This window comes from Leptodactylus fuscus, chromosome 5, assembly GCF_031893055.1.
Source record: "Leptodactylus fuscus isolate aLepFus1 chromosome 5, aLepFus1.hap2, whole genome shotgun sequence".
NCBI lineage: Eukaryota > Metazoa > Chordata > Amphibia > Anura > Leptodactylidae > Leptodactylus > Leptodactylus fuscus.
Genome location: NC_134269.1, coordinates 154,319,403 through 154,340,059, shown reverse-complemented (window position 1 = coordinate 154,340,059; position 20,657 = coordinate 154,319,403). Strand labels below are relative to the sequence as shown.

Here is a 20,657-nt window from a genome sequence, read left to right as displayed (position 1 = left end):
CAAATAATCTAAAACCAGCTCAATGCACCTTACAGTTAAAGCAATATGTAGAACAGGTAGCCTACATATTTATAACTCAATATTCACCCCCACAAGATCCACTTTGTGTTGCTTGCTATGCTTTAGCTGATGATTTTACAAACATGCTCTTGAGCAGAACTACCCATTGGGTCAGTACCTTAGTAAGGGCGGCTATCCTCTGGGCCAGCTCTGCTTCCACTTCCGGCAATGTTTCTGCTTTTCTCATAGTTTGCTGTAACTTCTGTTCAGCCAGTTCCAAACGTTCTTGAAGTTGTCTGTTTTTCTCTTCCATCTACACTTCAAAAAGCGGATTTTTTTTTTATAAACAGCGATCAGTCAATCTCTTCAAACGTTACAAATCTAAAAATATGACCATAACTACTTCTAATTGTTTACATATCGAGCAAATCTACAGTACAGAATAGGTTGTATAACCTTGTAAATACATTGGATTACCTATGTTCCACTGGTCCTGGGTTACAGTTTGTATTACAGTCCAGAGCTGCATTCATACTTCTACTTGTTGCTGTGGAAAACAGGTCAAAACTTATTGACACATAGACCTAATAGCTTGGCTCTTAAAATTCAGTGGGAACACTAGTTTTCCCAGAATGCAAATCACTTTCAGATTATGCCAAAAAAACAATGGTGGGAGATTTCTGCTCTGAAGTAAGCAGAACTGTGTATGAAACTGTAGACTACAATACAGATGTAACCCAGGATCCATAAGATAAATAATTCAGGGTATATAGAGTTACTGAAAGGTTTAACATTGTCTGAACATAAACTTTCGCTACGTTTAATATAAAGGGATCTAAAACAGAAACTGCAGTTCTCCATTGCCTTCTGCCAGATGTCATGTAGTATAGAAGAGTCTGGGCAGGAGCTGCCGTAACCTGCCATAAGCAATATAACTGAAGCACTGTCAATGTCTATGAAAGTGTGAACGAGAACAGCAGAGAACTGAATATTTTAAATAAGACTCCATATGCTTTTTGACTTTTCATATTTCTCATCTCCACCTTCCAAAATGCATAACTTCTTTATGGTTTTGTTGACAAAGCCATATGGCGCCTATTCTTTGCGTGATGAGTTCGACTTAGTAGCCACCATTTTGGGGTCTATATAACTTTTTTTATTAACTTTTGTTATGTTTTTGATAGGTCTGTTTGAAAAAACGTCTAATTCTGTCATTTTTGTGTTCTGTTTTTATGGTCTTCAATCTGCAATAATAATAAGACAGTAATCTTGTCCGGCGATCATTATAATTATAGCGATATCATATCTATTATGTTTTACTTACTAAATATGTCATATTGTGAAATAAACAATTTATTAGTGGTCCCTATGTTCCGATGTCCACAATTATCTTACTTTTCTGTTGATAGAGCTATTTGAGGCTTCTTCCTATATGAATCTGCTCATCCCTCTGAATCGTGCCCAAAAAACATTGAGGGTCCATTCACATGGAGGAAAATGGTGTTTTATTTGGCTCTGAATTTTCCACACTGAAAAAAAAAAAGCCTCTTATTGATTTCAATGGGTTCCGCTAGCTTTTTTTTCCACTTTTCAGTTCTGCTAGTGGAAAAAAAAAAGCTAGCAGCATCCATTGAAGTCAATGGGAGGCTTTTTTTTCAGCGTGAAAAATTCAGCGCCAAATAAAGTGCCATTTTCCTCCCTGTGAATGGACCCTGACTCTGCTACTTTTGACTCATTGAGGGTCTATACTACACTGCTGTCGAATTATCGTTTATTGACCTCGCCTTGTTTATTGACTATGCTTCTTATCTTTATTCTTTTCTGCTTTCTGCTTATGTATCGACCTACTGAACATGATATGCCCACTCTAACCCTTGTCTATGGCCATGTTTATTGGCCACCTGCCTCTGATCTTTGTCCTGTTCCCAACTATCCCTCTGCTTTTACCCTTGGTGCCTCATACCAGAGTCCGTCTGGTCCCTGGTCAGCAGTCACCTACCCCCATACCCCTCTGGTAGGTGGCACAGTGGGTCCCATATATCTATTGCCTGTTATAGTACCTTTTTTCTAATATTTATAACTTTTTGATCAGTTTTTATAGCTTTTTAGGAGGTGACCAGAATAGATTAATTTGTGCATTGCAGTATGTAATGGTTTGCAGCATTTACCAGACTGATAAATTATGTTATTTTAGGACATTGTAGATTTTCTTTATTTTATATTTACATAATTTAATATAATTTTTATTAATTCATTTGTTTATTTTTATAACTTTTTTTTATATATATAATTTGTACTATCTCACTCCCTTAACCACCCAGAGGACATGATCGCTGTTGAAGGGTTAGGCTGCCAGAGTTTTCCAACTCCTGAAACTTGCTAACTGTATAATACAGCTGGAACCTGGAAGCCATCTAACAGGCACACATATAATGGTGCTCAGTGTTAACAATATACTCAATGTGACATAGTAGTACGGTGCAGAGCAGAAAGGGGTAAAATCGCAATAAACCCCCCACACATACAACACGTCTCAAACACTGTCTGAATTAAAATGATAATGAGCACTTACAGTCTATACTCTCTTTTCATGTAGAAAAAGTTCTAAAGAATTACAAATGAACTATGTGAAAAAAAACAGAGGAATCATAAACAGATAAAACAAAAAAGCTTTAATAAGCCGAATGCTAGATCAGTAACTCCGAATGTTATTGATGTTTCCGCACACCTGGGACTTCATTTTCCTGCTGCCTGCACAACAAAGGTAATGCACTTTAATTTAGAAAAAGAATTTAAGATAATGAGCTACAATATTGTTCTATATACTGAACACATGTGCCCTGCCAGAGAGCAGGACAGAAGCTAAGAGCACGTACAGTTTACACTGCATGGGTTACTATAGGGGCATATTGTTTACACTGCAGGGGTTACTATAGGGGCATATTGTTTACACTGCAGGGGTTACTATAGGGGCATATTGTTTACACTGCAGGGGTTACTATAGGGGCATATTGTTTACACTGCAGGGGTTACTATAGGGGCATATTGTTTACACTGCAGGGGTTACTATAGGGGCATATTGTTTACACTGCAGGGGTTACTATATGGGCATATTGTTTACACTGCAGGGGTTACTATGGGGGCATATTGTTTACATTGCATGGGTTACTATGGGGGCATATTGTTTACACTGCAGGGGTTACTATAGGGGCATATTGTTTACACTGCAGGGGTTACTATAGGGGCATATTGTTTACACTGCAGGGGTTACTATATGGGCATATTGTTTACACTGCAGGGGTTACTATGGGGGCATATTGTTTACATTGCATGGGTTACTATGGGGGCATATTGTTTACACTGCAGGGGTTACTATAGGGGCATATTGTTTACACTGCAGGGGTTACTATGGGGGCATATTGTTTACATTGCATGGGTTACTATGGGGGCATATTGTTTACACTGCAGGGGTTACTATATGGGCATACAGTTTATACTGCAGGGGATATTTCCTTATTTTCATGTTGCGAAAACGCAGAGAGTTTGGCTGCTGCTTCACTACATGGGGTCTTAGCCTTAATAAAAGACCTCCCACCCACTTTTATTCATATGCTAATTAGGCTTCAGCGTGCACTCCGGAAGTGTCTGTGAGCACTCTCCCCCTGTGTGTACAGCACAGGCTGCTGCTGATGACTCATCTCCCTGCTCTCACACATAGCAGAGAATAGCAGAGAGTGCTCGCTGAGACTTCCAGGTGCACGCTCAAGGCTAATTAGCATATGAATAAAAACGAGCTCATTCAAAAACTACTGAGGTGATTTACATACAAAAGGTATGTCTGGAATAGCCTTTCTAAAGGCTATACAAGTATGTGCTTAGTTAAAAATGACTTTTCCCAATAATAGAGCCCTTTTAATAGGTGCTGCACCACTAAATCCAGCTTAGTTGGAAATTTATTCTAAAATTTTTCTTTAGATTACTAGTATTTCATTTTTATTTTTACTCCAGAGTTAGGTAAACCTATTCATTTAAAATGGAATACTATGGACTTGTGAAATTCAGTGAAATCTCAAGGTGATATTTTTCACTGTTGGGCAAATATAGTAGCTAGACTCTGATTGATAAAAAGGGTAGAAATGCCTGGATTTAATTTATGGATGTTTTCCATACATATATATTGGTTTTAAATATAGTTACAACATTACCTTAAAAGCCGTCATAAACTCTCCAAGCAAGGTCATGTGACAGTTGGATATATAAGTAATATAAGCAAATACACGGAATATATAAGTAAATATACTGAACCTGACGTAAAATAGCTTCTTTGTTTGCCAGCTCATTTTCTAGCTTATCATTCATATCATGGATGGATGTCGCCTCCCTCTGAGCACTGAGATATCGCTTCTCAAGAGTTGTGATTCGTTCTTCCATATCTTCTTTCTGAGCCATAGCCTGGAATTGAGAGATGTACATTGTAATATTCATAAATGAAAATCAAACACTTGACATCACAGGAGGGCATTTATCAACCCATCTACACTCCTTTTCTGACAATGGGTGATGATGTAATACATCTTTAGCGCAAGTCTTCTTCTTGCACCATAGATAGGCCACATCCCTCATTCTTGCCAATTTTCTCCAAATTTGGACAGAACAAGGTGGGGATGTCTACCGTAAGGTTCATACCTGCGTTTGGATTTCTGTTCTTGGGGTCTGTGTGAGGACCCGAACAGAGAGAAACCCTATATGCTTTAAAAAAAAGATTACCTGCAATAGACTATAATGAGGTCTGCTGGAGCGAAAAGCTCTGCTTGCAGGACTTTTCTTTCTGCATATTTCAAGCGGATTTGGAAATGGAATTCCCAAATGGAAACCGGGTACAGGTGTGAACCTAGCCTGAGCCTAACAAATGTATTATGACTAACACCCGTTTTCTGGCGTAAGTTATACAGAAATTCTATAAAGTTGAAATGTTAACTTTTTCTACTGGAACATATATTTGTAGAAAATAGTTTGCTATTCCTTAAAAAAAAATCAAAGAGGACCTTTCATCAGATTGGGCACAGGCAGTTCTATATACTGCTGGAAAGCCGACAGTGCGCTGAATTCAGCGCACTGTCGGCTTTCCCGATCTGTGCCCCGGGTAAAGTGCTATTGGTCCCGATACCGTAGCTCTTTACAGTCAGAGGGGCGTTCCTGACAGTCTGTCAGGAACGTCCTTCTCCACAGCAGCACCTATCGCGCTGTACTGTGGCGCGGTGAGGAACGCCCCCTCCCTCTGCTCACACAGCTCGTCCATAGACGAGTATTATCAGGAGAGGGAGGGGGCGTTCCTCCCCACTCACATAGCACAGTGCAATAGGCTCTGCTGTGGAGAAGGACGTTCCTGACAGACTGTCAGGAACGCCCTTCTGACTGTAAAGCACTAAGGTACTGGGACCGATAGCGCTTTACCCGGGGCACAGATCGGGAGAGCCAACAGTGCACTGAATTCAGTGCACTGTAAGCTTTCCAGCAGTATATAAAACTGCCTGTGCCCAATCTGATGAAAAGTCCTCTTTAAAATAAAAGTGGCTGATGTCCTTAACCCTGCTGTTCTGTTCGGGTCAATATGACCCGAAATGATTTTTGAGACCCTGCAGATTTTTTTTTAATGAGGATTTGAAACTAGTGGTTCCTTGACTTTTCCTCATTTGTGGAGCTCTACATTTTTTTTTGTTTTTGTTGTTTTTTTTTGTTTACTTTTTGCTACACGCTGATTGTTACACTTGTACTGTTCGGGTCAATACGACCCGATAGCATTTTATACTGTTCTACAGGTCTCTGATTATTTCTGACTGCAAAAGTTATGTTTTTTTATGTGTACTTCATCTCCAAATGGTGGTGGTTTCACTGTTCTTATCAATAAGCAAGTAATTACTAGTCTGTTTGTGAGAGAGGAGACTGGTTGTCTATCATTCAAAGGGTAAAAGTTTGTGGAATTGTGAAACCGGTCGCCACATATTTAGAGCTACAATGTGTCTTGAAAGGTTTCATGACATTTCGAGAGTACTGCGGTTTGATTCTAAAACAGATAGAATGGAAAGAAGAGCTAAAGATAAACTAGCCTCTATTAGAAATGTTTGGAATCAATGGGTAGAGATTCTACCAAAATTGTATAACAGTGGTGAAAATGTAACTGTTGATGAGCAACTGGTGGCATTCTGAGGTAGGTGCCCATTCAGACAATATATACCAAGTAAGCCAGCAAAATATGGCATCAAGATCTGGACACTTTGCGACAGCAAAAGTTTATATGCTCTAAATGTTCAAGTGTATACAGGAAAAGCCCCTGATGAAAGACCTGAAAAAAATCTGGGTATGCGTGTTGTTCTAGATTTGACTCATGGACTAAAAGGACAAAATGTCACATGTGACAACTTTTTTACATCCTATCAACTAGGCCAGATGTTGAAGAAAAAACAACTTACCATGCTGGGTACTATGAGAAAAAACAAACCTGAACTACCGCAAGGTATCCTTAGCAAGAGAGAGGTGTACAGATCAACTTTTTATTTTTCTGAAAATACAACTGTTGTTTCTTATGTTCCAAAAAAAAAACAAACGGGTAATTCTAATGAGCACAATGCACCACGACAATGCCGTAAGTGATAGAGAAGACAGAAAGCCTGACATTATTTTGGATTATAATGCCACAGAGGGAGCAGTTGATACTTTAGACCAAGTGATATCAGCATATACATGCAAACGCAAAACCAATCGGTGGCCAATGATTATATTTTATAACATACTGGACGTTTCTGCATACAATGCATTTGTCTTATGGAGAGAAATCGACCCCGATTGGAATCGGAATAAGCTGCATAAAAGAAGATTATTTCTTGAGGAATTGGGAAAATCCCTGGTGAGGCCATATATTGAGAGCAGAAAAGTGACCCCCAGAAGTGAGGGAGCAACAGCCATTGTAAAACGTGTCCAGCATGCTCAAGAAAGAGACTCCACATCCACGGCCTCCACCAGCACAGCTACCAGCAAAAAAAGGAAGAGATGGAGCTTCTGTCCATCTTCCTGTGACAATAAGACTAATCTGACATGTGCTGGATGTTCAAAATATCTGTGTAAAGGACATGTGTCTTATTATTGTGCTCAGTGTAAAAACGCATGAACATGTTCAGTTTTTTCTTTTTTCTTTCTAAAATGGTTGAAGTTTTTATGAGTTTTCATTTGTTGATTTATAAAATTTGTTTTCAAAAAGATAAATTTCATATTTTAGTAATAGTAATGTAAAGCTTCTTTATTATTTGTGTGCAGAAAGTCAACAATCGAAGATAATTGCAAAAAGCCTGTGTAACCTTTTTATGAAAAAAAAATAAAAAAATAAAGTTAGAATTTAAATTTTTCTTTTGTTTATGATCAAACATGTTCACATACAGTATTTCAATGAAAAAAAGTATTCAAATAAAACAATTAGAGTAGCTAAAAATCAAGAATTAATAGGTCGGGTCATATTGACCCGGGAACAGTACAAGTGTATAGCAAATGCGAACAGAACAGCAGGGTTAAAGGGGTTTTACAGATAAAGATACATAATCAATAGGTTCAGATAGGTGAGGGACCAACATGGTACAAACTTGAATTATCTGCTCTCATTAGCTGATATAAAGATAATGAAAAAGGAAACAGACAGCTCTGTTCTCTATGTAGTGGCCACACAGGGTACTGCACATCAGTTTTCATTCGTTACTCAGTTCAGCCACTACACTGAGAACAGAGCTGTCTGCTTCCTGATAAATGATCCTAGTATCAGCTGCTGAGAACAGTGCACTCCTGTGGTGCCATGTGTTGGACCCTCCTCAATTAGGATAAGTTATCAATAATTTTAGCGATAGAAGATAACATTTGTTTAGCACCCATCTATTTTTGGACAGAAGGGTGGCATTAGCCCAGCCCAAATAAAGGTGAGTGTTCAGCCTAGGTTGTTTTTACTGCTGAAGATTGGAGCAAGGTTCATTAGAACTGGGGCTTTTTCACCTAGACTAAGTACAAGCTGAAGGGGTCATCACTAGCACCCCATGTCTTTTTATATAAAATAGCACATACAGCACTTTAATGAACAACCAGTGTTTATGTCAAATGTATTTGTATTTGTATGTATGTGATTTTACGAGACAACGCTACCTCCCTAATGTCTCTCTGATATTTTGTATTCATTTCCTCTGCTTTCACAAGGTCTTTTCTTGCAGATTCTGCCTCCTGTTCAACCTCCCCAACTCGAGCTGACAATGATGATAAACGGTCTTTCATTTGGGTCATTTCATAGTTCTGCTTCTCCAGTAGTTCTTGAAGTTCCACCATCTGACTGGCTTCATCGTTCGAATCAATAGAGCCATTGGATAATCTCTGCAGAAAGAGAGGACATGACTTTCAGACATGATCTTTCACAATAGAAATTTACATTGGGGAGAATATTTTTTTCTATTTTGGAAGGTCAATGATATGTTATTATTATAGCATTTTAGATCAAATATATGAAACCGATATATGTTACACTCATCACTAGTAACTGAAAATTGAAGCTGAATAACCGGATGTGAAGATGAGCATTCACAATTTTAAGTTAACTTGTTGGAGGTGAGAGAAAACATATTCAGATATGCCATTGATATTGAAGTGTTTTATGGTCAAACAGAAGTAAACTTTTATTTATGTTGTTCATAAAGCACTAGAGCAGCTGAAGGGCCTGTGTCTATTACTATTAGGGTCAGTGCACACAGAGGTTTTGGCGCTGATTTTGACGCTGAATCCGCCTCAAAATCCGCCTCCAAAAAAGCCTCCCAATAGAAGTCTATTGGGAGTAACCCTCTGTTACTCCTCTTGGAAATATCTGAATACTTTGACAACTGGATGTTACCATTTTCCTTGTCGGTTGCCCATGTCTCTGGACTATCAGCACCGGTTGAACAGTACCAGACTGTATGGTAATAGATCGTATTCATATATTGAGAAATTAATTATTGAAACATTGCATATTTTTATTAAGCAATGATTCAGCACTATTTACATAAATCTGAAAGCTCGGTTAACCAATTTGTTGTGAAGCACTAAGATAAACTTTAGACTTCTCAACACAAAACTGTATATTTTATGTAGATCAGTTTTACTAATACGGGCATAAGTTTAGGTATAGACAGATTCTGCATGATCTGTGACATCCTATGTGACACCAGCCACTTCATTACAAGGGAAATGAGCACTTGTGTCTTCAGTAATGACAGTACAGACGCCGCCGAGCATGCCGCCGCGCAGGCCACCTTTAATCACAGCTGCAATATTCACTGCTCAATTACCTCATATAATGACAATTTTAAGGTGGATTCAGAAACATAACTAGCTTGCCATTAATTCCGAGAGGAAGATGCATATGTTTATTGCCTTGCACAACAAGCACTTGTATTTAAATGAGCTCGATATTAGATTTAATGAAAAGATTGTCAGATCAGCCAAGAGAAGTTCTCAAAAAGTTGATCTAATACATACATCATTTTCCATTCCAAATTAACATACTATGCCAGGAAGGTTGACAAGAGGGTCAGCCTTTTGTTTTTCCATCTCAGATGGTAGGGGCATTAGGTAAAGTTTTCTGAGTCACATCCAGGTTGTTCAGAAAAGTTTGTTCAAAGTGAATAGTGTCAGAGTACTAGACACAGAAAAACTTTGTAATATACTTTATTAACCCATTGGTCCTTATTTAAGCAGAAAACAAGTTCCAAAGTTCCCCCTAGCTCCAAGTGTTATCAGTGTACATGCACATGACAGAATGTACAGACTAAGGATTGGGGGCACTGTACTGAAGAATGGACACCTGGGTGACATCTGAGTATCATCTGTCCCCCATTGACTTCCATGGGGGTTCAGTTCAGAATCCTCGGAGCAAGAGGGGATTCGCTCTATAATCATTGAAATTGAGCATTGGACCCCATGAAGAGAGTTTCAGCCTGCACAATAGGTCGTGAGCATGAGGTCTTAGGTTATCCTTTCTATACTCATCCTGTATTACCAGTATATAAAGATATGGCAATTGGGAAAAAAACTAAGGGGTTCACTTCAAATAGCTTCAGGTTTTTACCACTTAGAAAAGTGTAGCATATAAAAATCACATTCCCAATTGTGTTTTCAACTGTTATACTATAACTAGAGATGCAGTATTGGCAGCATATGAAAGCGGAGACAGCAGAAGGACCTTTTCTAAGTGCTATAAAGAGATAGAGCTATTCAAAGTGACTCCACTTTTTTGGCAAACACTATAGCTGTACATACTGGCAATATAGGGTGAATAGGGACAGGATCTTCCTAAGGGGGAATTCAAATGGAGTATACGGCGTGTGAGACTTTGTGCGCTGTAAAAGCTCCCATTGATTTCGATGGGAGCCAAGATGGTGTACGCCGCGTTATTTTGCGGCTGCAAAATCACGGCCGCAAAATAACGCGGCGTATACGATCCAGGCTCCCATTGAAATCAATGGCAGCTTTTACGGCACTCAAAGTCTCACACGCCGTATACGTGCCACATCACGCGGCACGTTACTCCGTGTAAATGGACCATAACAACACTCTGACTGACTTGAGGCATCTCACAAACATTCCACATCACTTGATCGGATTTTTGAGGTTTGGCATGGCTAAAAAACTTTACGTTCAGCCTGGCTTTTATTCCCCTTCCTCAATGCCACAGCTAGGTGAAGCTAGGTGCCTGAAAATGTGACCATTAGCACATTTTAGCAACACCTCGATTTGGAAACTTTAAGGCTTGTTCTTCTTGGTGTTGCAACTTCAATGTTGAGGAGTGTGTATTACAAAAATAACAAAAAAAAAAAAAAAAAAAACAGGAAGAGGACATTTTTTGTTTTTATGTTCTTGTTTTTGACTTTCTGCCTTCCAAAGGCATTCATTTTTTTTTTTTCTATATTAAAGAGCCATATGATAGCTTGTTTTTATGGGACAAATTGTGTTTCGTAATGGAACAATTTAATATTCCATATAGTGCACTTGAAAGGTAAAAAACCTCTAAATGTGGTGGAAGTGAGCCTAAAATGCAGTTGTGTCATTTTCTTATGGGTTTTTTCAAAGTCCATAGTGAGGTAAAATGGACCTGTTCTGGGGATCAGAACTATCACTGTGATACCGAATTTAGATACAGTCTTTGTTTGTAAAGCCTTTTAAAACATAAAACTTGAAAAAACTAAATTTAAAAAGAGTCTATGCATTGCCATGGTCTGACACCTGTACCTTTTTAGATTTCTGTGTACGGAGCAATGTAAAACAAACTTTGTGGTTGCATGTGATTGAGGCATCTGAGGGGTTAAAGGTCTGCGTTCGGAGCAGTTTCTGATCACAGCTCCTGCTGTCTGGTTACTTCTGTGTAAAACAGCAAAGAACCTGCAGCGATGGCGCCCGCTAAGCTATTGAGCAGGCGCCATACATTCCCATTTGACCCAGGTCGGGCATGAACATCCTGGTGGGCACAGAGATTAAACAAATATCATCCACATGCTACGGTATGATGATTGTTGACTACTGTCAACCTTTGTGTAGGGATTTACTATATTGTTATATTGTGCAACTGTTCTCTTATTGAAAGCAGGAAGGAAAAACCATCAGTGTTACCTGAGAGGAGGGAAGATCAGAGAGATTTCAACAGTTACTATTTCTGAAAATAGAAAATGCTGCAAATTTTAGCACAAATCTAAGCCTTCCCATAGCAGGTGAAGAATTAATTTTCAGTCTTTATGGCAGCCCCAAAGGCACCAAATGTATTTATTAACATTTATACAGGTATAACGATGTCTGTTTTTAAGGACATTTTCTAATTTTAATAGCACATAAATGTACCGTATTTCTCATTTTTGTCACCCTTTCCATTTTAGTTGGACAGGAGATGGCAACCTGCAGGCATTTTACAAACCCATTCAAATGAATGGGTTTGGAAAGTGTCCGGCCATAAGCGCCGGTGAGCGTTTTGTGCGAAACATTTTTTTTATTTATCCGGACACAAGCCGATCATGCAAGACTTTGTATCTGGTTTAAAAAAAACTGGTTTTGCCGCGGAGAGCATAAAACGCTCACCGGCGCTCACGGCCGGACACAGTCTGTCAGGTTTCCGCCTCCTGTCGGCAGAAGAAAAACTGAAAGCGGAGACCGGGGCACAGGTGTGAACCCAGCATCATTTTTACAGGATAGGGCTATGATGTGGTTTGGGCTATTGGTGGTATTTTTTCCTGTTTTTTTCCTTAATTATTTCATGAATTATTTATTTCAGAAACAATTTAACATTTTAATTATTTACATAGCTGATTTCCTGTTACTGAGGCCTGGTTCACATCTGCGTTCAGAGAGTCCCCTTGGGGACCCCCCTGAATAGAACAAGCAGTGGGTGAGCTTATGAAAGCGTGGTGTCCACACAAGTCATGCAGAGAGGCAAGTAGTTCATGAAGTACTTTTCTCTCCGCATGATTCGTATGGACACCGCGGAGAAAACACATGGACCCCATTATAGTCTATGGGGTCCATGTGCTTTCATAAGCTCACCACTTGTCAATGCCTTCAGTATTACATTTGGGTGGGTGGGGTTCCCAAGTGGACTCCCCAAACGGAATACTGAACACAGATGTGAACCAGGCATGAGCTGGGAGAAGTGGCCACAAAATTTACCTGTATGGAGCTCTGAAATTCCTGATGAGCCCCTGTAAAGTGTGCATATTCGTACCAGTTCTGATACACTGTGGCCACTGCAAACAGCTGATGTGGAGACAGACCCATGATATCTATTGCTGTAGACCTATACTATAGATAATGTGCTTAACAGTATACTGCAAGACAATAGCTTTAGGCTAAGTCTCCATGTAGCAGGCCACATAGCAGGGTGCAGCAAAAAAAGCACTGAGGGAAAAAATGCGGCGGCAACGCAGCACAGTGTTTCCCGCAGTGCTTTTCACACTTAGTCTACAGAGATTTCCTCTATGGACTCTCTTATTATACCTATATGGAAACCACTTGTGTTTCCGTAGGTATAATTGACATGCTGCATTTTCCAAAACCACAACCACAACATCAGAATCCCAACCACTTTCCAGAAACTTTAAAATTCTGTGGTTCTTGCCGTAGCATTTCTGCCACAGTCAAAATGCGTTGTTTACGCCATGTGGGGCAACACCCTTAATCAGAACTGTTCTATAAGACAGCCTGGATCACAAAAAGATGTTTAACAAGACCATCTAAGTGACCATGTGAGGTCTGGAAACAAAAATGACAACGTTGTCAGACAGGAGATATAAAAGTTAAGCAGAATGCCAAATAAATAAGACAGGAAACATATCCTAAGGATCTTGGCTGCATTCTGCAATGTTGTAGCAGGGGGTATAGTTAAACAGAATTTTCTGCCCTAGAATAACTTGGCAGGAACATCTATACTAGCAAAAGACACAGCTGTTACCATGTTCGGCATTTCAGAGAGCTAGAGTCACGTAAGAAAGATCTGATATTATTGCAGTTGCTGTAAAAGTCTCAGTTTGATGTGTCAATGTAGAATGTGATATATAAGAAAATACAAGGTTTTCTATGTCAGTTCTTTTATAAAGAATGTAAAGCTTCTTCTGCCTTAGATTATTTGGGACAAGAATGTTAGTTTTCTAAAGTACATTCGGAGTGGTGTTGCGATGCTAACATGCAGGTTTATCACATGTGTATCGTCTATATAATGCCTTATGTTCTTGTGAATTTGATATGGACATATATTACAAGGACACGTCCTCAACTGACAATATATATCAGTTTGTGTAGCAGAGCGACATGGATCTTAGATCTTTCCTGATTATTTTAGGAATTAATGTAGAAAGTCTTCTGCAGTTAGAATATATTTTTAACTCTTTAGCAGACCACCAGCCCCCTCTTGACTTTTGTAAGTTGACTACTAGGCTATTTTATATACACAGTACTTTCCGCCTTAGATAAGAATGGAAAGCCATGAAAATAATATAGCATGCTTGCTGCCACGCTTCCTGAACTATCCCCCACATACTGTGCATTGACCTACCTCTAGTAGATAAACCTCTCCCCAAGAAAAACAACCAACGTATGAACTGCTATGGGTTGAATTGCAGTAAAGTGCTCATAACAAGAAGAAAAATTATTATGTATTTGGTTCATGAACTGGATAATTTCTTAGAAGTGTAAAATGAAGATTCTGAATAATCTTTTATAGGTATTAATATAGCAGTAGCCTATAAAGGGAATATAATTACGAGGTGTAAATGAAGGAATATTAAAAAGACAGTTTTCCATTGAATAATTCCTTTTAATTAACAGCTTGTGCTTCTTGACTCCTTAGCTGCAATACAGACTATTCTTAAAAGTGATTTAAGCACACTTATGGCAGTTTAAGCATTGCTACAGATATTACAGGATACATCTGTCATGTGATATATATGTCACATACAATAGGGTTTTGTCATATTATTCCATTGTATTAGTCCATGAAAACAATGATGGACCCCAAAGGAAAATGATGATATAGAATAATATTGTATGCCTTGTGTACAGCTTTGGAATTACTTGGACTTAAATATTAGTAACCTATCCTATATTAGGGGTCTGACTCCCGACATCCTTACTTAATGCTTGTTGACCTTCATATTTTCCCTCCCCATCTTCCAAAATTCATAACTTTTTTATCTTTCTGTCGACATAGTTATGTGACGCTTGGTTCACATCTGCGTTCGGTAATCCGTTCGGGGAGTCCTCATGGGAACCCCCCTGAACGGAATACTGTACGAATTTGCAAGCGGTGCAGTGAAAGCACATGGACCCCATAGACTATAATGTGGTCCATGTGCTTGCCGTGAGATCTCTGCACAGAACATGTGGAGATGAAAGTAGACCGTGAAGTACTTTCCTGTCTGCAAGTTCCCTGCGGAGATCTTGCGGCAAGCACACAGACTCCATTATACACCACTTGCAAATGCGGACACCCTCGACACAGATGTGAACGAGGCCTTAGATATTACTACAGTGAGCAAACATTGCTCCGTCTGACTACCACTGGAATTACAGTAGTGGCTAATAGATACCCTATTGAAGAAAACCTAGCAGGGCTGAATACAGCTCAGTCACCAGACAGTCACTTTAAGTACTGCAGTTACTGCTCAAAAACACAAACAATTATTTGCCTAAATGTGAACTTATTAGCTAGAATGTTTTTATTTTTGTTTGCAAATTCCAATTTATACTTAATTTTTGACACAGTGTTTATAATGTGTGTGCAGCTTTTACTTAAAAGTTTTTGGAGCCAGGGGTATTCGTTATATACACAGTATCATTTTACTCTACTTTAAAGCCCCAAAGTTGCAGTTCAACAACTTTTTTGTTGCAGATTTTGCTGCACTTCTGTTCGCATTTCTGTGTAAGCAGCCATTTTTCTTGTGGCCGCGGGCATGCGCAGTCGGGTTTGCCCTCGGCCTAGAAGTTTGAAGCCACCGCTGGAAGAAGACCCTGTTCCAAAAGAAGATGGAAGCGGCATTGGAGAGTTCTATCACAGCATTAGGGACGCCCCCAGTGCTGTTTGAGTGCTGGGGCCTGCCCCTAGTGCTGCGAGAGAACTCATTTGCATACTGGTGGAAAACTGGATTTTTATTTTATTTTTTTATGTAGATTGTGAGCCCCACATAGAGCTCACAATGTACATTTTTTTCCCCCTAACAGTATGTCTTTGGAATATGGGATGGAAATCCATGCAAACACGGGGAGAACATACAAACTCCTTACAGATGGTTTTCTGCCCTTGGCGGGATTTGAACACCAGGACACCAGCGCTGCAAAGCTGCAGTGCTAACCACTGAGCCACTGTGTGGCCCCTGTAAAACGGGATTTTAACTGAACAGCGGGGCGGAGAAGACATATAAAGGTAGGGGAAGAATAGCCTTTCTTAAGGCTTTTCCGACGTGTTAGGGAGAAAATTTTTTTTTAATGGTAGAATCCCTTTAAAGCATTCACTTTAATGGTGGTCCTGTTATGGTCTATGAATCCACTGTCTTTTACACTAAGGGGGCGTTCACACTACTGTCAGTGTCCGACAGGTAGTGTTCGCTCCTAGTGTCCGTTCAAAATCTCGCAAGGACATTAGGAACGGACACTAGCTGTGTCCGTGACAGTTTTCATTCATTTAAATGGCGATCGGGTGCGTTCTTTTGCACTCCGTGCCTGTCCTTCACTGTCCGCATGTAAAGATGTCCGACTTTTCAAGCGGATGGAAAAAACCTACATGTCGGGTTCTTCTGTCCGCTTGAAAATTCGGACATCTTTACAAGCGGACAGTGAAGGAAGGGCACTGAGTGCAAAAGAACACACCCGATCGCCATTTAAATGAATGAAAACTGTCACGGACACAGCTAGTGTCCGCTCCTAATGTCCGTGTGAGATTTTGAACGGACACTACCTGTCGGACACTGACGGTAGTGTGAACGCTCCCTAAGGCACCATATGTAGCAGACTGCAGTGAAAAAGTGGTGCAGGAAAAACTGCAGAGGGAACACATTGCAGTTTTTCCCGCAGCACTTTTCACAGAAAGTCTGCAGAGTTTTACACCAATCGGTTTATGCCATGTGAGGCCCAGTCTTAAGGAGGACCTTTTATATTCTCATCAATCTATAGTAATATATACCTCTAGAATGCTCTGGTGATGGAGATACCGAAGCCGTTAATTTCATCCCTGATATCTGTGGACTGTGTTGGGGTTTGATTTACGTTCAATTTGCAGCCTGAGTGAAGAATGAGTATGAGATTGAGTGAGTGGAGTGAATTAACCCCTGACAGCTACACCCATGTCACCTGCTGGGAATATAGGATTGAGGGATAGAAGTGGATAAGGAGATGTCACTGTTACAGTAGAAAATACAGGGCAGTTTAATTAAATATATAAAGAGTAAAAAAAACTTTCTAGTGAAAATATTGGTCCATAACTTTAAAGGTGACACTGAAAAGGCAGATATTACCATTTTTTTCATCTGTGTTCAAAATGGAACATCTTGCCGAGGACATGTTCTTGAACATTTAAGGATTCCTTACATTCAGGTAAGATCCCCATGGACTGGTTAAAGGTTAACGTTATCCATATATTTGGAAAAACAAAGTTCAATCACAAAGCCTGGCTATAGGCTGGCAAATTTAACCTCTATAGCTGTAAAATGACTGAAGGCTCCCATTCACACTGAGAAATGCTGGCGTTTTTTGTGCTTATTTTGGCACATAGCGCCGCGTAAACGCCGCGTTTGCGCCGTACAACGCGACCGCAAAATAGCGCGACGCAAACGCGGCACTATGTGCCAAAATAAGCACAAAAAACGCCAGCATTACTCAGTGTGAATGGAGCCTAAGGGTGAATTCACACTGAGTAAACGCTAGCTTATTCTGAACGTAAAACACGTTCAGAATAAGCGGCGTCTAAAGCAGCTCCATTCATTTCTATGGGAGCGGGGATACGAGCGCTCCCCATAGAAATGAATGGGCTGCTTCTTTCACTCCGTGCAGTCCTATTGAAGTGAATGGGGAGTGCCGGCGTATACGGCAAGCTCTGCTCATGCCGGAGCGTACATGCCGGCACTCCCCATTCACTTCAATGGGACTGCACGGAGTGAAAGAAGCAGCCCATTCATTTCTATGGGGAGCGCTCGTATCCCCGCTCCCATAGAAATGAATGGAGCTGCTTTAGACGCCGCTTATTCTGAACGTGTTTTACGTTCAGAATAAGCTAGCGTTTACTCAGTGTGAATGCACCCTAACATTGTAAGAATATACTGATCAGTATCTTTATTATCAGAAGTATCCAGTATGCCTGTATGAGACAAATCCATTTACTCTATTTTTTTGGAAATGGTAAGCAGGAACCTGGACAATGGATGGCAAGTAGATTTCATATATTTATTTCCGGTTATTGTACAAGCTATGGTCCATTGATTAAAATAGTAATACTTGAAATTGGACCCAAAAATGGCTACAAGACTGTGCTCAAAGACTTGTGATAAATGGACCTTTTTAAAAACGAATTAATGGGGTCAGTGGAATCCCCCAGGGGCCTGCGCTAAGACCAGTAATATTTAACCTCTTTATAAATGATGCAGAAGTTGACTTAATAGTATTTTCTCTGTATTTGCAGATGACATACCGCTCTGTATGTATATAGATATACATTTTGGGTCAAAAAATACTCATGCCGGTGATACAGTTAATGGATTACTAGTGAGTGTCTACAATAGAGAAAGATTTGGCAGTAATTGTTGAAAATAAGCTTAATTACAGTAGCCAATGCAAGTCTGCTATATCCAAAGCCAACAAGGCATTATCTTGTATTAGGAAATGCATGGCTTCTAGAGAAGGAAGTATTATTTTCCTATAAAGCACTCGTAGCTTTATACAAAAAATGTAAAAGGTCCTGATTAAAGTCAGTGCAATAAATTATTTGTTCCCTGAATACGAAAAAAAAAAAAACGGGCTCACAGCTTATGGTTAACGGATGTACAATTTTTTTCACAAAACTTAGAAACATTACTTTACTGTCCAAATGGAAGTCCATGAAGAGCATAAGAAAATGGCCTAGGACTGTAGGAGAATTGAAGGATTAAAAGACAGAGAGGTTGGATATGTGACCTGGGTACTTTCCTAACAGTAAAAAGACAATGTTACAATGAGATGTTAGTGGTTTCTGCTGGGATAATGGTTACCGTACTTTCTGCCTTAGTGATGAAAGGAACATTCACACACCCTCCCCTTTTCTTTTTTTAATGTAGATTGTGAGCCCCACATAGGGATCACAATGTTAATTTTTTTCTTCCTATCAGAATGTCTTTGTTGAATGGGAGGAGACCCACGCAAGGCGTGTTTTTTGGCGTGTTTTTTTACACGTGTAAAAAATTCTATTGAAGTCAATGGGACTGCTATTTTTACACATGTATTCTATACACGTGTATTATGCTAAAATGCCGCACGTAAACTCCGTGTGCGCGGGCCCGGAAGCTGCAAAAAAACTCAGAAAAGGAGGTATTACAAAAAAAATAAAATATTTTTGCCATTTTCTTATGGCTGTGCAGCCAAAATTACAGGTTACCTATATTTTGTGAGTTTTTACAATTATAGCAATACCAAATTTATGTAGTTCTAGTAATGTTCTTTAAGCCTTTAAAAAAAAAATCCAAAACTTTGAAAAAAAAGTTTTGATCACTTTTTAATTACAAATTAGATAATATTAATACATTTTATTTAGATAGTACCAACATATTCCGTAGCACTATACAAATAAGGTGGAAGATATACAGATAAAATTAGACATTACTACTGAGAAACAAATTAATCATCTTTTCAAAGTGACACTGTTTGAGGAAGAAGGTGAATAAAAGAGGCAAAACTTTTTGTAAAGTGGTCTAAACATTTGGACACGACAGATCATGTGCATTGAAAAACAGGGTTACAGTTTAGAACTTCAGTAGTACTTTAACTGACTAATGTAGTGCATTCTAGAGAATAGGTGCAACTTGGGAGAAGTCTTGGAGGCAGAAATGGCAGGTTCAGATTATAGAGAAAGGTAGACTTAGGTCACTGACTAAATGGAGAGCACAGGCAGAGTTGTAGACAGACATGAGGACGGAAGTGTATGAATGAGTTGCACTATGAAAAGCTTAAAGTGGATAGGGAACCAATGTGGTAACTGGCAGAGACTAGAGGCATTAGTTTAGTATTTGGATTAAAAGATGAATCTGTCTGTCATGATAGACCGGAGAGAGGAGAGTTTAGAGATTAAAGACAACTGATACAATGTTTACAAAAGAAAATGCGTATTTTGTAGCTATAGTCTGAGGGCTAGACACTGAACAGTCACATTTCTATACACACTACTTTTCACATATTTTTTTTACTGAGATTTTGGGGCCCCACAGGCAACCAATCTACAATCTCCCCAAAGGGCATCCGTAGAGGAAATGTTGATGCCCATGATTACACTAATGAAAGACACTGCTGCTGGCTCTTGCCTATACAATCATTGCTGTACACCAGACCAATTATGTACATCAGCTTCTCAAGCCAAATGCTGCTAAACTGCTTTAGGAAATTATAATTATAAAATATAGCTTAATTTTTCATAACTCTAAATATATTTGAAATATACTATACCAAATGCCAGAAAAGTGACATGGGTTATATCAGAAATGTACAGCAGTTCTTGACAGGGCCTCCCATGGTTCACCAGATTACGCGGAGCCCCAGATAACTAGGAATGGCGGGGCCCCATGGCGAACTTTTGACATGAACCCTTCCCCCCCCGAAGACCTCGACCAACCGCCTCCAACATATTCCTGCTCGCTCTATTACGCCACATAGTGGCCCCTGCACACAGTATTATACCCCATAGTCAATTCTGCACACAGTAGTATGTCCCTTAGTGGCCACTGCACACACTATTATGTCCCTCAGTGACCCCTTCAAACAGTATTATCCCCCATAGTGGCCCCTCCACACAGTATTATCCCCCATAGTGGCCCCTCCTCATTTCGGGTTATTCAGGGGAAATATAACATATTTCCTGCAGAACACTTTATCAGATAATTATATTAGGTGTC

General features: G+C 39.5%; 1 protein-coding gene across 8 annotated transcripts in view; it reads right to left on the bottom strand.

Annotated features, from left to right (window-relative positions):
* Positions 1-20,657, bottom strand: part of PPFIA2 (PPFI scaffold protein A2) — a 243,722-nt gene that overhangs the window by 63,995 nt on the left and 159,070 nt on the right. For all 8 annotated transcript variants that reach the window (XM_075274514.1, XM_075274519.1, XM_075274515.1 and 5 more), the window contains 3 exons: positions 8,179-8,400; positions 4,306-4,452; positions 179-313 (listed from right to left, as the gene is read on the bottom strand). In XM_075274514.1, the coding sequence (XP_075130615.1) occupies positions 179-313; positions 4,306-4,452; positions 8,179-8,400 (504 nt within the window). The remainder of the gene's footprint in view (positions 1-178; positions 314-4,305; positions 4,453-8,178; positions 8,401-20,657) is intronic.